This window comes from Cynocephalus volans, chromosome X (assembly GCF_027409185.1).
Source record: "Cynocephalus volans isolate mCynVol1 chromosome X, mCynVol1.pri, whole genome shotgun sequence".
Classification (NCBI taxonomy): domain Eukaryota; kingdom Metazoa; phylum Chordata; class Mammalia; order Dermoptera; family Cynocephalidae; genus Cynocephalus; species Cynocephalus volans.
The window spans coordinates 77,258,344-77,271,653 of record NC_084478.1 but is presented as its reverse complement, the minus strand read 5'-3'; the positions used below and the strand labels follow the sequence as shown (position 1 = coordinate 77,271,653).

Here is a 13,310-nt window from a genome sequence, read left to right as displayed (position 1 = left end):
CTCCCTTCCACATTTTCACTCTATGACTATCTTCCTCTTTCTTTTTCTCACTCTCTTCTTTTCTCCCTCCCTTAATCTCTCTGCCATTCTTCCTATTACCTCATTTACCTTCCTTCCTTCCTCTCATGCTTTCAGAAAGCCTCTGAAAGTACCCATCATATACCAGGTACTATGCTAGGAACTCATGTTCCTTGCATTCAGGGACTTCCCATTCTATTATTTTTATTTCTTTCATGTGTAATTTTTTCCACTTTAATCTCCTTAATTTATTACAAAAGATGATGTGCTTTGATTTGACAAGAATGTTGAATTTTAATAGCTTTTCTTTTTTATTATAAAAATATTATACTCATCACAGAAAAGTTAGAAAAACTTATGAAAAACAAATGAAAAACAATAATATTGTGGCATTTTTGCTTCTAAATCCTCTATGAATCTATTACGTATCATTCTCTATCTATGTATGCATGTGTATTTGTAGGTGTTGGTGTGTATACATATGTGTGCACACGCATATATATTGCACATGAGCACATGTATTTGTGTACCTGTTCTTGCATTTGTAAATATCTGTATATGTGTATATGCAAACGACTATTTATTCAACAAACATTTATTAAGTTTCTGTTTTGTGCCAGGCACTGTGCTAGACACTGGTTATCTTATAGTAAACAAGAAAGACTGAAGTTTTTTTCTTTATGAAGACTACACTCTCATATGGTAGAAAGAAGGGAAAGAAGGATGAATATAATTAAAATAATTGCAAGTTGCAATGAGAGCTATGGAGGAAACCCAAAAGGGCTAAAATAAAAAACAAAAACGGGCAGCTACTTTAGATCAAATGGTCAAGGAGGATCTCTGAAAGTGCCATTTAAGATGAAATCTAAAGGAAGAGAATTTGCAGCCATGGAGATGGTGGGGAAAGAGCATTCCAGGCACACACAAACACATGTGCTCAGCCCTTAAGTTAGGAAACACTGGTATACTCAAGGAATGAAAACATTAGTGTCTTTGTTTTCCATGCTGGTGAGAGAAAAGGAGAATTACAGGAGGTAATGTCTGATAGAAAGGCATAGGGCCCATAAGCATGGTAAGGGGTTTGATTTTAGTCTAAGTGCAGTAGAAAACCATTGAAGGGTATTAAGGAGGGTGGTATGTGGGCCAATTTTGCTGTGTAGAGAATGGTGTGAAAGGGGTCAAGAGTGGAAGTGAGGGAACCAGTTAGGAAGCTACTACAGTGGTCTAGGCAAGAGGAGATGTTGGCTTGGGTTAGGGTGGTGGTAGCAGAAATCGTAAGGAATGACTTGACTAGAGATAAATTTTAGAGGCAGTGCTAACAGGAATTGCTTATGGATTGAACTGAAATGTGAGTGCAAGAGAAATTGGGGATGATCTGCAGTTTCTTCCTTGAATGACTGAATGGGTAATGATGTCATTTCCTGAGGTGGGGAAGCTTGGGAGAGAAACAGGAAAGATTGTATGAATGTGGATGTAGTATACACACCTATACACCCACATGTGCATCTCATATATGTATGTGTGTGTGTATTATATAATTTTATATGTGTGTATATATAGTTTGTATATATACACATATATAGTGTATGCATGTTTATATGTGTTCACCTATTTGTTTACTAAAAAGATTAGAGCAGTTTTTGCTGTGATTACACATCTCCAGCATTGAGCATTATGTAAAAAATATTTATGATTTAATTGATGAAAATCATATTTTCTTTTGTTTTTATTTATGTATATATGATTTTTACTGGGGTTGAATATTTTGAACATTTAAAATATATATTACTGATCATTTGCATGTCTTCTGCAACCTCCTGAAACACTTCTAATTTGAAAATTAGTTCAGACTCCTTTGTTATTTTAGCATTATGACAGTCTTCATTAAAGTACAGAATTACTTTATTAATTTATCTCTTTATTCATTTATACAACAAATATTTATTGAGCACCTACTCTGTGCCAGTCCTAAGGATATATAGAGAAAGGACACAGTCCATTCCCATACTATCCAAATTATGAATGGCTTTGTATGCTATCTGAACAGGATCTGCATGAATAAATTTCTTAATAGTTCTTATTTTCTGAAACCAAGTCCAGAGTAAATGTTTAACCTAATATGGAAATAGTTATATGTAGACCCGTTTTTGTTTAACGTTATAATGGGTAAACACTGTACAGTTTCTTTTCTGCGTTCATGCTTCCTTCATTTGATTAACTAGAAGGTGCTGGTGATAAAGTTATTTTTGCATGTTTTCCCTAGGTCTTGGCCTTTCTTCATAGCCTCTTCATTTCTAACAGCTTGACTGTGGAGCTCACACAGGATTTCCTCCCATACAAACAGCAGCTCCAGCTCAGTTTGCAGAATGTGAGTTTTCATGTGGATTTCTTCACCTGTCTCTCCGTTCTGATTGAATTTCAGCTCCAGTGACTTTGACCTTGGAATTCTAAGTTATTGCATCCTAGCTAATTTGTAAGGACACATGGTGTGGATCACAAATATTTTACTATACTGTACCATTCTTGCTGTTCCAGTTTCAACTCTTTCCTGTCTTTGAGGCTGACTGCTGTTTAAGTCCACCTTTCTACCCCTCAACGTATCCATCTATCCAATATATATTAAGTGTTGCTAATTTACTACATTTCTCCCAGATCAGAACCCAGCTATAGGCTTTTTTAAGAACAGGTCTTTAGCTACTTCCCTGTCAATTAAGACACCCTCACTGTGGGTTATATTACCCAAACACCATTTTACCCTCTCTTCTTTTTCTTACTTATTACTAGAGTTAAATAAATTCCTTTTAAAGGTTTTGTCTAATTTCTTTCCCATGCTGGTTCTTATACATGGGCATAAGCATAGCCTTCCCATCTTTGTCACATATATTCTTTTACTTATTCATTTATTTAACGCCCATTTAAAATGTTTATGGATACAACGAACATATATTCTATGCAAGGCATTGTGAAAAGCACTGGACATACCATAATGAAGCATGTAAGTTTTTCTCTCTTGAAGGAACATACAGCTTCTAGGAGAAGAGAGACATAAACACAGATCAATCATAATCTCTTTTGATAAGTACTACACTAGAGTCAAGACCAAAGTTTTTAAAGAAGCACAGAGAATGGAACAATTGGCTGCCTGGTGAAGTCAGATAAGGCATCAATGAGGTAGTGACTTTGGACTGGGGCTTTACATTGTGTGAAACTTATAGATGTATTTTTAGATGGAAAATGCTGTTAAGTTATAGTCGAAATAAGCCTCACTTGATTTTGACTTCTAGTGACTTTCAGTTGTTTTTATTTTATTTTATTTTTCTGCGTACTCCCCTTCTTTCTGGGTAATCTCCTTCACCACAATGTGAGAGCCTCTATTCTCAGCTGATTTACAAAATATTCCTACAACCAAGTTAATCATTTGAATCTTCCACGTATATAACTTGACAAGTATGAGTTTAACAATAAACCTTTGCACGTATACATATGGCTGACTCGTTTACAGGATAATTGGTAGAGTGGTCTTACCAGATAAGGGAGCACAGATCACCCTTTTCACTGACATAATGTGAGTACTTGAGATTGAGTACTAAGTACCTATTTCTAGTGATTTTCCTACCCATGTTTTAAACTGTGTCTTGCCATTATGTTTTACTTGTGTAGTTTTAAATAGATTCCTTCTCACCATTAGCCTTTGTTATTCGCGAGTATGAAAACATAACTTCTGTTGGCTTTTCTTCAAAGTGAGTACCCTTTCATATATTTTATCTTCATCACCAGAATTTGATTCAGGGTCAAGTAGGCAGTAGCTATATTTGAGGCAGAACATAGAAGTTGCTGTGATAATATTTATTACCTTCTCTACAATGTCCCTTGTTCTAAAGCAGGAGTCAGTCTGGTGCTCGGAATTCTAAGAGTCCTTATTTATTGGAGCCTCAGATGATTCCCATTGGAAAAGAAAAATCTTCCAGTTGTGGTTTTATGAATATATTCCTATTTATATTTCTGTTTCACATCTAGTCTTTAGTACCATTAAACTCTATGAAATTATTTTCTAGTCACTATGCCATTCAACGTTTGTTTTTGCTTTGTTGTAGCACATGATGTACAAAGAGAAAACTCCAGTCTGGGTCTCTGACCAATAAATACTTATTCATGATAATGGTGATGATGATAATGATTATGATGATGATGTCTTGACAGACAAGAAATCATTTCTCCAGTACCCGGCAAGAGATGGAAGAACTTAAGAAAAGGATGAAAGAAGCTCCACAGACGTGCAAACTTCCAGGACAGCCGACCATTGAAGGCTATCTCTATACGCAAGAGAAATGTATGTTGAAACAGAGCTATCCACTGGGTTTCTGTAGGCTGACACCTACCGCCACTTGACTGCTCTGAACTCTGGGCACTCATATTGTTCACAGACCCCTGATAGCTACAACTCCTTGGAGTGTAGACATGGAATAGTGAAATTAAAAAGGAAAGAGAAATTGAGGGGAAGTTAAGGATTTTTCTTACAAAGTCTCTGGGGTGATAAGACCTAAGGTTTGCTCTTAGATTCAAAATGGGGATTGTTAATTGTTTAATTCCTCTGATGACTCTTTGGGGCAAAAAGAGAAGTAGGGGAAAGGAGGCAGAAAAATGATATTTATTATATCTGCTGTGTGTCAGGCACAGTGCTACGTGCTTTAAAAATACTGCGTTAATCTTTGAAACTGTCTTATACACATTTTACACATGAGGCCACTGAGGCTCAGAGAGGTCACCTTTTGAAAGTTGCCCAACTAAAAAGTAGCAGGCCTAACATTAAATTCAGGTCTGTCAGATGCCAAAACCTATGCTCCTACCACTATACCCTATACTGTCCACTGCTTTAGGATCCAGTGGTTGCTCTTAAATCATGTAATGGCTGTCATGATTTCGGTGGGCACAACAGTATTTATTGTTCATTGCTAAACAAGGAAAGTGGGATAACTCATCCAGTCACTGAATGATGCATAGGATTCAAGTTTTCCTACCTCCTAAATAACATTATGCAAACATGTATGTGCTATTTGGTTTTACTTTTGAACTGTGACCCAATGTTCCCAAAGCCTGTGATTTCAGTCCCTGCCCAGTTATTCTACCTGGGGAGTAGGCAGAAAGAACACACTCAGAAGTTACCAGTGGTAGAAACCACTGCATGGTACTTCACAAAACATGGTACTCCAGCAGTAATGTTATGCTTTTCTCGCCCCAGAGCAATCAACTTCTGGTAGTTTTTAAAGATATGCTCTATTACCTGCCATGTTTATCTCTTCAACTCTGCATTGCAGAGTGTCTTAATCTCAGTGCTATTGACATTTCAGTCTGGATAATTCTTTATCTTGCGACGTGATCCTGTGCATTAGAGTATATTTAGTAGCATCCCTGGCCTCTTCTCTTATTAGCTTTATGCTAATAGTACTCCCTAGCTGTGATGACCTAAAACATCTCCAGGCATTGCCAAATGTCCCCTGGGAGGCAAAATTGCCTCTTGTTGAGAACCACTGCTATATGTTGTGTGATCCTTTTGTATCCCTTTTTTCTAATTTGCCAAATGGGTATGATATTGTTACTCGGTAGAATGTGTGCTCACTGAGCATTGTTTCTGCTAGACACTATGCAATGCTTGGTTTTTGTCCTGAAGACATTCACAGTCTGATGGGGGAGACGGATAAGTGTATCAATCATTATAATTAAATGTGTTGAGCACTCTATTTGGGGCATATACCTAAGGGCTTCGCTGAAGAAGTGATGTTTGTATATGTGCTGCCGAAGCAAGCACGAAGAAGTGATGTTTGAACTAGAACTTGAATGATGAGTGGGAGTTTGACAGATAAAGAAAAGGGAGAGGAAAATTCCAGGTGTATGAGTAAAAGGTAGGGTTGAGGGAGGACGTAGTTTATTTGTAGAGTACTGGTTTGCCAAAAACAGTCCTGGTTTACTCCTCTTGTCCAAAGTAATTATTAATACTGCCCCATTCACTTTTAAATATGTCTTGGATTTGAACTACAAATATAGCCACCTATTTATGTGGGAACTGAAAATAATTCAATGAGACAGGAATGTATAGGTGAGGATGCCAAAAGACAAAGCTGGAATAGTAAGTTTCGATCACATTATGAAGGGCTTTGTGGGCAGGCTAAGGAGTTTGAAGATAAATAAGTAAGTAAGTAAATAAACAAACAGACAAACAAACAAACAAACAAATATATAAGATTCCTCTAGCAAAAAAGTAGAGGACGGACTGGAAAGGAGTGATCAGAGATGGTGGAACCAGAGAGGCCACTGAAATAATTAACTGGAAAAATATTCGTAGTGAATTTTTGTTTTGTTGAAATATCTCATAAAACATTAAAAAATAAGACAGCGGTAGGGTCCTTGATTAATTTAGTGCTAAAAGGAATGGAGAGGAGGAGAGAGCTGAAGGAGAGACATGTAGGGTATAGAAGGGGCAGAAGCCAACAACCAATCAAATGGGAAGGAGGAGCAGATGACATAAATTTCCAGCTTCTGGGATGTATGGTGGTACCATTCATGGGGAACAGGGCAGGGAGAATAGGTTTGGAGCAAGTCAGGAGCAGATGTGGAAAGCAGGTGGAGAAGGTTAGGATCTCCATGTGTGCAGTAGGCAGGTGACTATGTAAGGCTGGAGCTCAGGGGAAGGCCAGGGCTTGATCTGTAGTTTGACTGTGAAGGGTATGCTGTAAACAACTTCCGTCTTAGGAGTGGATTGACTGTACAGCTAAAACATTTATTCTGTCGCTCACTTTTGCTTGTCTTTACAGGGGCTTTGGGAATATCCTGGGTGAAATACTATTGCCGGTATGAGAAAGAGACCAAAACACTCACCATGACACCTATGGAGCAGAAGCCGGGTGCTAAGCAGGTCAGTTCTTGTTTGTGCCACATTTTTTGAGATGCATCTGTGACTGCATCTCAGAAAAGAATATATGTTGACTTAGTGTCATGTGAAACCATGACTTTACAGGTTCTCCTTGGCCTAAGTTTGCATTGGGTCAGATACCATTCAGCTGAGTGAAAAATTTCTGTTAATTATTACATCAGGCCTTCTCGAATTGCCTGTTCTGTTTCAGACCATTTATTATTACAGGTGCCTGTCACATTGTATAAAGAGAATATGCAAAAATATGGATGAATTGTTTTAAGAAGGCTCTACTATAGGATTCTTTTAAGTAGCAAGTTTTAAAAATATCAGTTTCCAAAATTTCTTTTTTAAAGGAGTACATCGGTTGCCTAAAGTTGGAATAACCTATACCCCCATTCTATGCAATATTCAAATATCTTTAAGCAGTTAATATCTCTTCTTCTGTCCTCCAAACCTTCCCCCACTCCCCAAAATGGCAAGACAAGTTTAACACACCGAGAAGACAGTTTACTCATCTGAAAGAACCTGATCTTCTACACACACACGGGTGTTTTTTTAAGATAAAAGCTGATGGTCAGACAAATTGTTCATGTTCTAAAAGTAGTTCAATGTGTCTCTTTCTCCTTTAACTGACTCTAAGACAAGGTCTTGGTACATAATTTTTAAGTATTTTCACTCTTTACAGATTGTTTGGAAGCACTTCAAAGTTTACTTGTTAGCACTCAAAGTATTGTAGAACATGAAGACCCAAGTTAGGTAGGCAAGAATTTGGAGAAAACTTGGGACAATTTCTCTTCATTGCTGGTACTTTCCATGGAAAATCTCTTTTGTGTGGCTTGTTCATGTGAATTTAAAGAGGACTGAGATTTGGTCTTGGACTGTTCAAAACTGTTTTTTTTTTAATTGTCTTTAACCACAAAATTTGTTATTCTTCCTTGAATGTGGGTTGGAGACCGGATGGACCTCTAGCATAACATACCTGATGGGGTTTCCAGAATACTCATCCATGTTTCTATCATTGGCCAGTTAGTTATTCATTCATGACTTCAAAACCCTTCTCAGTTTCCAGTCTGCCAACTGCCAGGCACTTTTCAGAGTGGTTTCAATAAATTCGTCTTGTGCTGTGGCACAGAATTTGTTCCAAGTCTGTCAGAATTTAGCGGATGTATGTGACTGGTAAATGCTTATAAGCAACACTGGCCTGCAGTCTCTTCCTTTTATATTTCTACACACATTACTTTCCAAATCCCAGATGTTAAAGCTCTTCTCATAGACAGTCATACTTTTTAGGCCCCTTCTCTTCTGCTCAGAGGTGCTTGTTGCAAAGCCCAAGACAAACTCAGCAGAAACCACTTTCATATCCTTCTAGCAGATGTGAGAGCAAGTCCTCCTTTTAGTTTTTCTTTCCGTCTTCCCTTTTGGTTGAATGGCTGCTTGTAGTGGTGTCAGCCTAAGCAGTTTTAATGTGGGATTCCTTAAGGAATGGAAAGAGGAACTTAATTCTCTATTTAGAAGGTGGGGGAGGTGGAAGTAGTTACTTGAATTTCCCCAAACTGAAGTTGGAAATGATTTCTTCTTGTCAGTTCTCTGACTCAGTTCCTTGTGTTAGTTTGTGTTTTAGAAATGCAAATACTACAAATAAATGATATTCTAATAATAATAGCACTATAAAAGTACTTGAGGGCTGGCCAGTTAGCTCACTTTGTTAGAGCTAGGTGTTGATAACACCAAGGTCAAGGGTTCGGATGGCTAGCGCCCCCCCCCCCCCCAAAAAGCACACCACTTGAATGCCTGCAGTGTGCCAGGCATTGAGCTAAACACATTCTGTCATGTGCCTTATTTACTGTCCCAGCAGCACTGTGGGGTAAGTGTCCTGAGAACAATTTGAAGATGGAGGAATTGGCCCTCTTTCTGACTGTGGCACTCCAGTCTTTCTTCCTAGTTCATCCCATCAACCCTAATTTGTATTGTACTGCTCACTTTATTGATCACCTTCCCCAAAACTATTTTATTAGATCCTTATCCCTTCCCTGTTAGGAAGCTGTGGTAAGAAGCAAGAGTATTTTGAGTCTTAAGAACTGGGTTTAAATCCTACCTCTTTGTTCTAGTAGCATTTTGACCTTGAGTAAATTACTTAATGTTGCCCAGTCTGTTTCCCCATCAGAAAAATGGTAAGGATGGTAATGTAGTTCATAAGCATTTATTGAGCACTAACTATTTGCTAGGTACTAGAAATATAAAGATGAATAAGACACTGTCCATGTCCTTGAGTTCTCAGTCAAGTGGGGAAATCAGACACGAAAACAGGAAATTTTAATGTAATTTGCAAAGAACACAGTGGGCAATGAATGGGTTTGGGGAAGGATTTTGGAGGAAATGAAAGCTGAATTGCAGTTGTAGAACAAATAAGAGTTTAGCCAGGCAAAGAACATAGGCAAAGTTATTTGGGGTGGAGGAAACAGTTTATGTAAAGTCATGGAGTCATGAAAGAGCATCATATGTGTGTGAAATAAGAGTAGTTTTGCATCAGTGGGGCACAAAACAGGTGGGAGAGGGTGGCTGGAATGGTTGGAAGGGCGTAAGCGCCTCAGCTGCAATGCCACTGAAGCTGAGGGAGTCGAGAGTTTAAAGAGAGAGGGTGAGTGCATGACTCTGTTTATTGCTCTCATCTTGAAAGACTAACACGTCATGTCCCAAGTGGTGGGAAAGGAAAGACATATTGAAGGGTTAATTTAGGGTTGAGTTTTTACAGTGCAGGAGCAGCAAAAGGATGGCCCTGGAAGCAGTTGAGTGTGCTGATGAGAGAGAAGTATTGGGTGATTAGCCATATGGGTTGGTTTGGATCGCATAGTGCCTAGGCACAGACCTGATGCTTGGGCAATTTCTGAATTTAAGGAAGCAAGGTGGTTGATATTATTCCCACTTAATAGATTGTAAAGTTAAGACTCAGAGAGGGAAAATGATTTGCTCAGGGTCACATCGTTAGTAAATGGCATAACTGAGACAAAACCCCAAGTCTTAAGCTTCCTAGTTTATTGCTCTTTCCACTGTACCAACTAGGGTTACTTTGAGTAAGCCATTTTACCTCACTGAGCTTCACTTCCCTCTAAGGGTTGTTGTGAAGCAAGTTGATTTAAAAAAACCTAGCATAATATGTGGCACATTGTAGGTGATAAGTAAATGTTATTTCTCTTTCCTGTACCACGTAGTCTCTTTTCAGGTAGTAGAGGGAAGCTGAACAATGTGGGAGTGGAAAATTTTAGTCTGTGGACACAGTGGGTACGTAAGAGTAAGGTGAGCCACACTGTCCTGCACATATGTAATATCAAATGCCACCTGACAACACAAATTTGCTCATTTCCACTACTGTTGCCTTACCTCTGGAGAGATTGCTTTTATGATTCTTGTCATCAAGAGTCTGGAGGCCAGGAACAGAAATGTTTGTCTCCCTTCCTCCTCCTGCCACATTAATGGAAGCTTCTTTTTTCAACTTCCCTCTGACTTTCTAAAGAAGGTTTCATAAAGCCACTTACTCTGTTGCAGCCTCCCTACCTAGAGGCCTCATGAAAATTTTATTCTGTACACTTAATGCCATTTGGTCAGTCCGTTTATCCTACACTCCCCTTAGATGATATGTACCGAGCTTCCTATTTAACCTACCATGATTGAGAAAGAGCGCTGGACTACCCCGAGCATTTTCTCCTGGTCTCAGCCATTGATTCTTAGAGCAGGGAGAAACCATCTGCCATCTTGCTGCAAGTACCGTTTGAAGGACAAGGTTCTCACTGAGTCTACACATTGATCCTGCTGCCTTGACAGATGCCTTCCAAATGACACTGAGGACACTGTAGGAGGCTGAAGAAGCTTCTGTGCATTTTTTTCAAATTGCCTCTTAATCCTTCTCTCATATCAGGGGCCCTTGGACTTAACCCTGAAGTACTGCGTGAGAAGGAAGACGGAGTCTATTGACAAGAGGTTCTGTTTTGATATAGAAACTAATGAAAGGTAAGATGTACTGGTATGAATTGGCAGTGTCCCCACGTGCCAGATGCTGAGCCTGGGTAGGTCTTGTAGTTTCCTATATCATCTCTTGTTGATGAAAATGAGCAAGCCTATTTAAGACATCGTTGTCTTGGCTCTTCTGGCTGCCCTTCACAGGGATCCCTATTAGACCTGGCCCAGAGCCGGTTTTCTCTAAGCAAGCTCAGTCGGCTTTGCCTCACCTGCTTTGGGCAGAAAAAGTCTCTCTTAGGATTTAATTTGCTATCAAATATGCAAAAGGTCAGCATTTGGTGATGCTGCAAAAAGGACAGGATATAAAGATCATTTTTTAAAAAAAATCTCCTAGTATAACATAAAAGAGCAAGTGAATTGGCACATATTTTTGAGGGAAAGCAGACAAGATGGAGTGTTGGTGGTGCTACTGGGGATTCTTTTTTCCCTACTCAGTGAAAAAATGATGCAGACTTTCCCTACTTTGCGGATATTTATGTGAACTGGAAATAGTTTGATTATTAACATTGAGGTATTAGAGTTATGCCTTGCTAATTTCGAATTTAGTTGCATTTGTTTCTCTCCAGTGCCCTCTTTTTTTTTTTTTTTTCCTAAACATGAACAGTTTTGTAAGAGGAGAATCTAATGTTTAGATTTTAAAATGAGAGCATTTGGTGGTATTTGGGAGAAAGACATGCTTTGTAGTTGGGAGGTTGATCCAAAATTCAGTGAATAAATGTGTTTTTAGATTTTATTTCAATCTATTATTTCTATATGTTGGACAATGAATAATAGAACGGAATTTAGCAAAATGACCAGGTTGCTAGAAAGGAACTTAAAGGTAAATTATAATATTATATGAACAAAGCAATTAGTAACTGGGATCTTAAAGAATAGTCTAAAAGATTAAGGCATTGTTTTGAATCTGGAAATAAGTAGCTACTAGTGTCTGCTTCCCCATTTTAGAAATTGGGAAATTATTATTTGACCCTCAAAATTTCTGTTTGTGAATCTATATGATTTCTTTGTTAAAAATGGATGGTCTTAATCAAGCTTTATGAGCTGTGATAGTAAACATTGTCACCAGTAACCATGAGACTGTCACTCATTTCCCTGAGAGAATCGGGCCCAACAGGGGAAAATGACTGTTGCCTGTGTTTTCCTTTTTATGAACATGTAGTGTTTCTGGTTCTGCAGCATCAAGGTGCTTAATAAAATAAAATTTTCTGTGCCTAGTTCCATTCTGATTCCTTTTTTAGTTTAAATTTGCAAGTTACTTGCAAATAATATCCCCAGCTCAAAGCAGTTGCAAACAATTTTGCCCGAGTTTTGGGCCTGGGACCAATTTATATTTGAACTTCTTGCATCTGGTGCTATGCATGTTGCATGATAGTTACTAAATTTGGTGTTTATTTTTAAAAGTGTTTTTTTTTTCTTGCCCCAGAATGCTGAAGAATTCTGAGACTAGAATTCAGGAATTAATGTTTCAATGTGCCTATGTTTTTAGTTAACGTATTGTGCAATTTAAAAAAACATTCTCTCATTTAATCACCCCCCCCACTCCATTTTACAGGTGTACATACTGGGACCCAAATACATTTAACTGCCTTGCCCAAAAAGAGTCACAGAGTAAGTGGCAAGGCTGAGCTCAAACTCGGGTCTCTCGGTCTCCAAAGCCTGTGCTCTTTTTTTCCCATTGTCTGTTATAAGCAGAATACACATACTGTGAAATAGAGCATTAAATATAATAATGAACAGGGGCTGAGGCACCTCTCTGTGACTGCAGCTTTCTGAGGGATGTGATATCTGCTTTTCTGGTTAGTCAGTGTGATATAAGGAATAGAGTTAGGATACCCAGCAAGCATCAAACACTTGTACTCATGTTTCCTGGAGCACAGAGCAAAGGGCTCTTTGAGTCCCTTTTTCTATTTCATGAAGAAAGGACAACCTTTTTTTTTTTTAATTGAAACATAGCTGATTATACATATGTGTAGGGTACAGAGTTGACTCTCAGTATTTGTATATATTATGTGATGATCAAATCAGGATAGTTGGCATATCTGTCATTACAAAATTTACTCATTCTTTGTATCCATTAACCAATTTTGCCCTAAACCCCTTCCCTCCCCCTTTTCCCCACTCTAATAACAACAATTCTGTTCTCTTCTTCTGAAAGTTCGATGTGTTATTGTGTTTGTTGTTTGTTTGTTTATTTTTTTAGCTCCCACTTATGAGTGAGGACATGTGGTATTTCTCTTTCTGTGCCTGGCTTATTTCACTTAACATAATTTTCTCCAAGTTCATCCATGTTACTGTGAATGGCAGAATTTCATTCTTTTTTATGGCTGAGTAGTATTCCATTGTTTATATATGCCACATTTTCTTTATC

At 38.2% G+C, this 13,310-nt stretch overlaps 1 protein-coding gene across 1 annotated transcript in view; it reads left to right on the top strand.

Annotated features, from left to right (window-relative positions):
• Window positions 1–13,310, top strand: part of OPHN1 (oligophrenin 1) — a 440,991-nt gene that overhangs the window by 239,803 nt on the left and 187,878 nt on the right. The window contains exons 8-11 of the mRNA XM_063083139.1: window positions 2,282–2,386; window positions 4,219–4,348; window positions 6,828–6,928; window positions 10,842–10,933. Coding sequence (XP_062939209.1) covers window positions 2,282–2,386; window positions 4,219–4,348; window positions 6,828–6,928; window positions 10,842–10,933 — 428 coding nt within the window. The remainder of the gene's footprint in view (window positions 1–2,281; window positions 2,387–4,218; window positions 4,349–6,827; window positions 6,929–10,841; window positions 10,934–13,310) is intronic.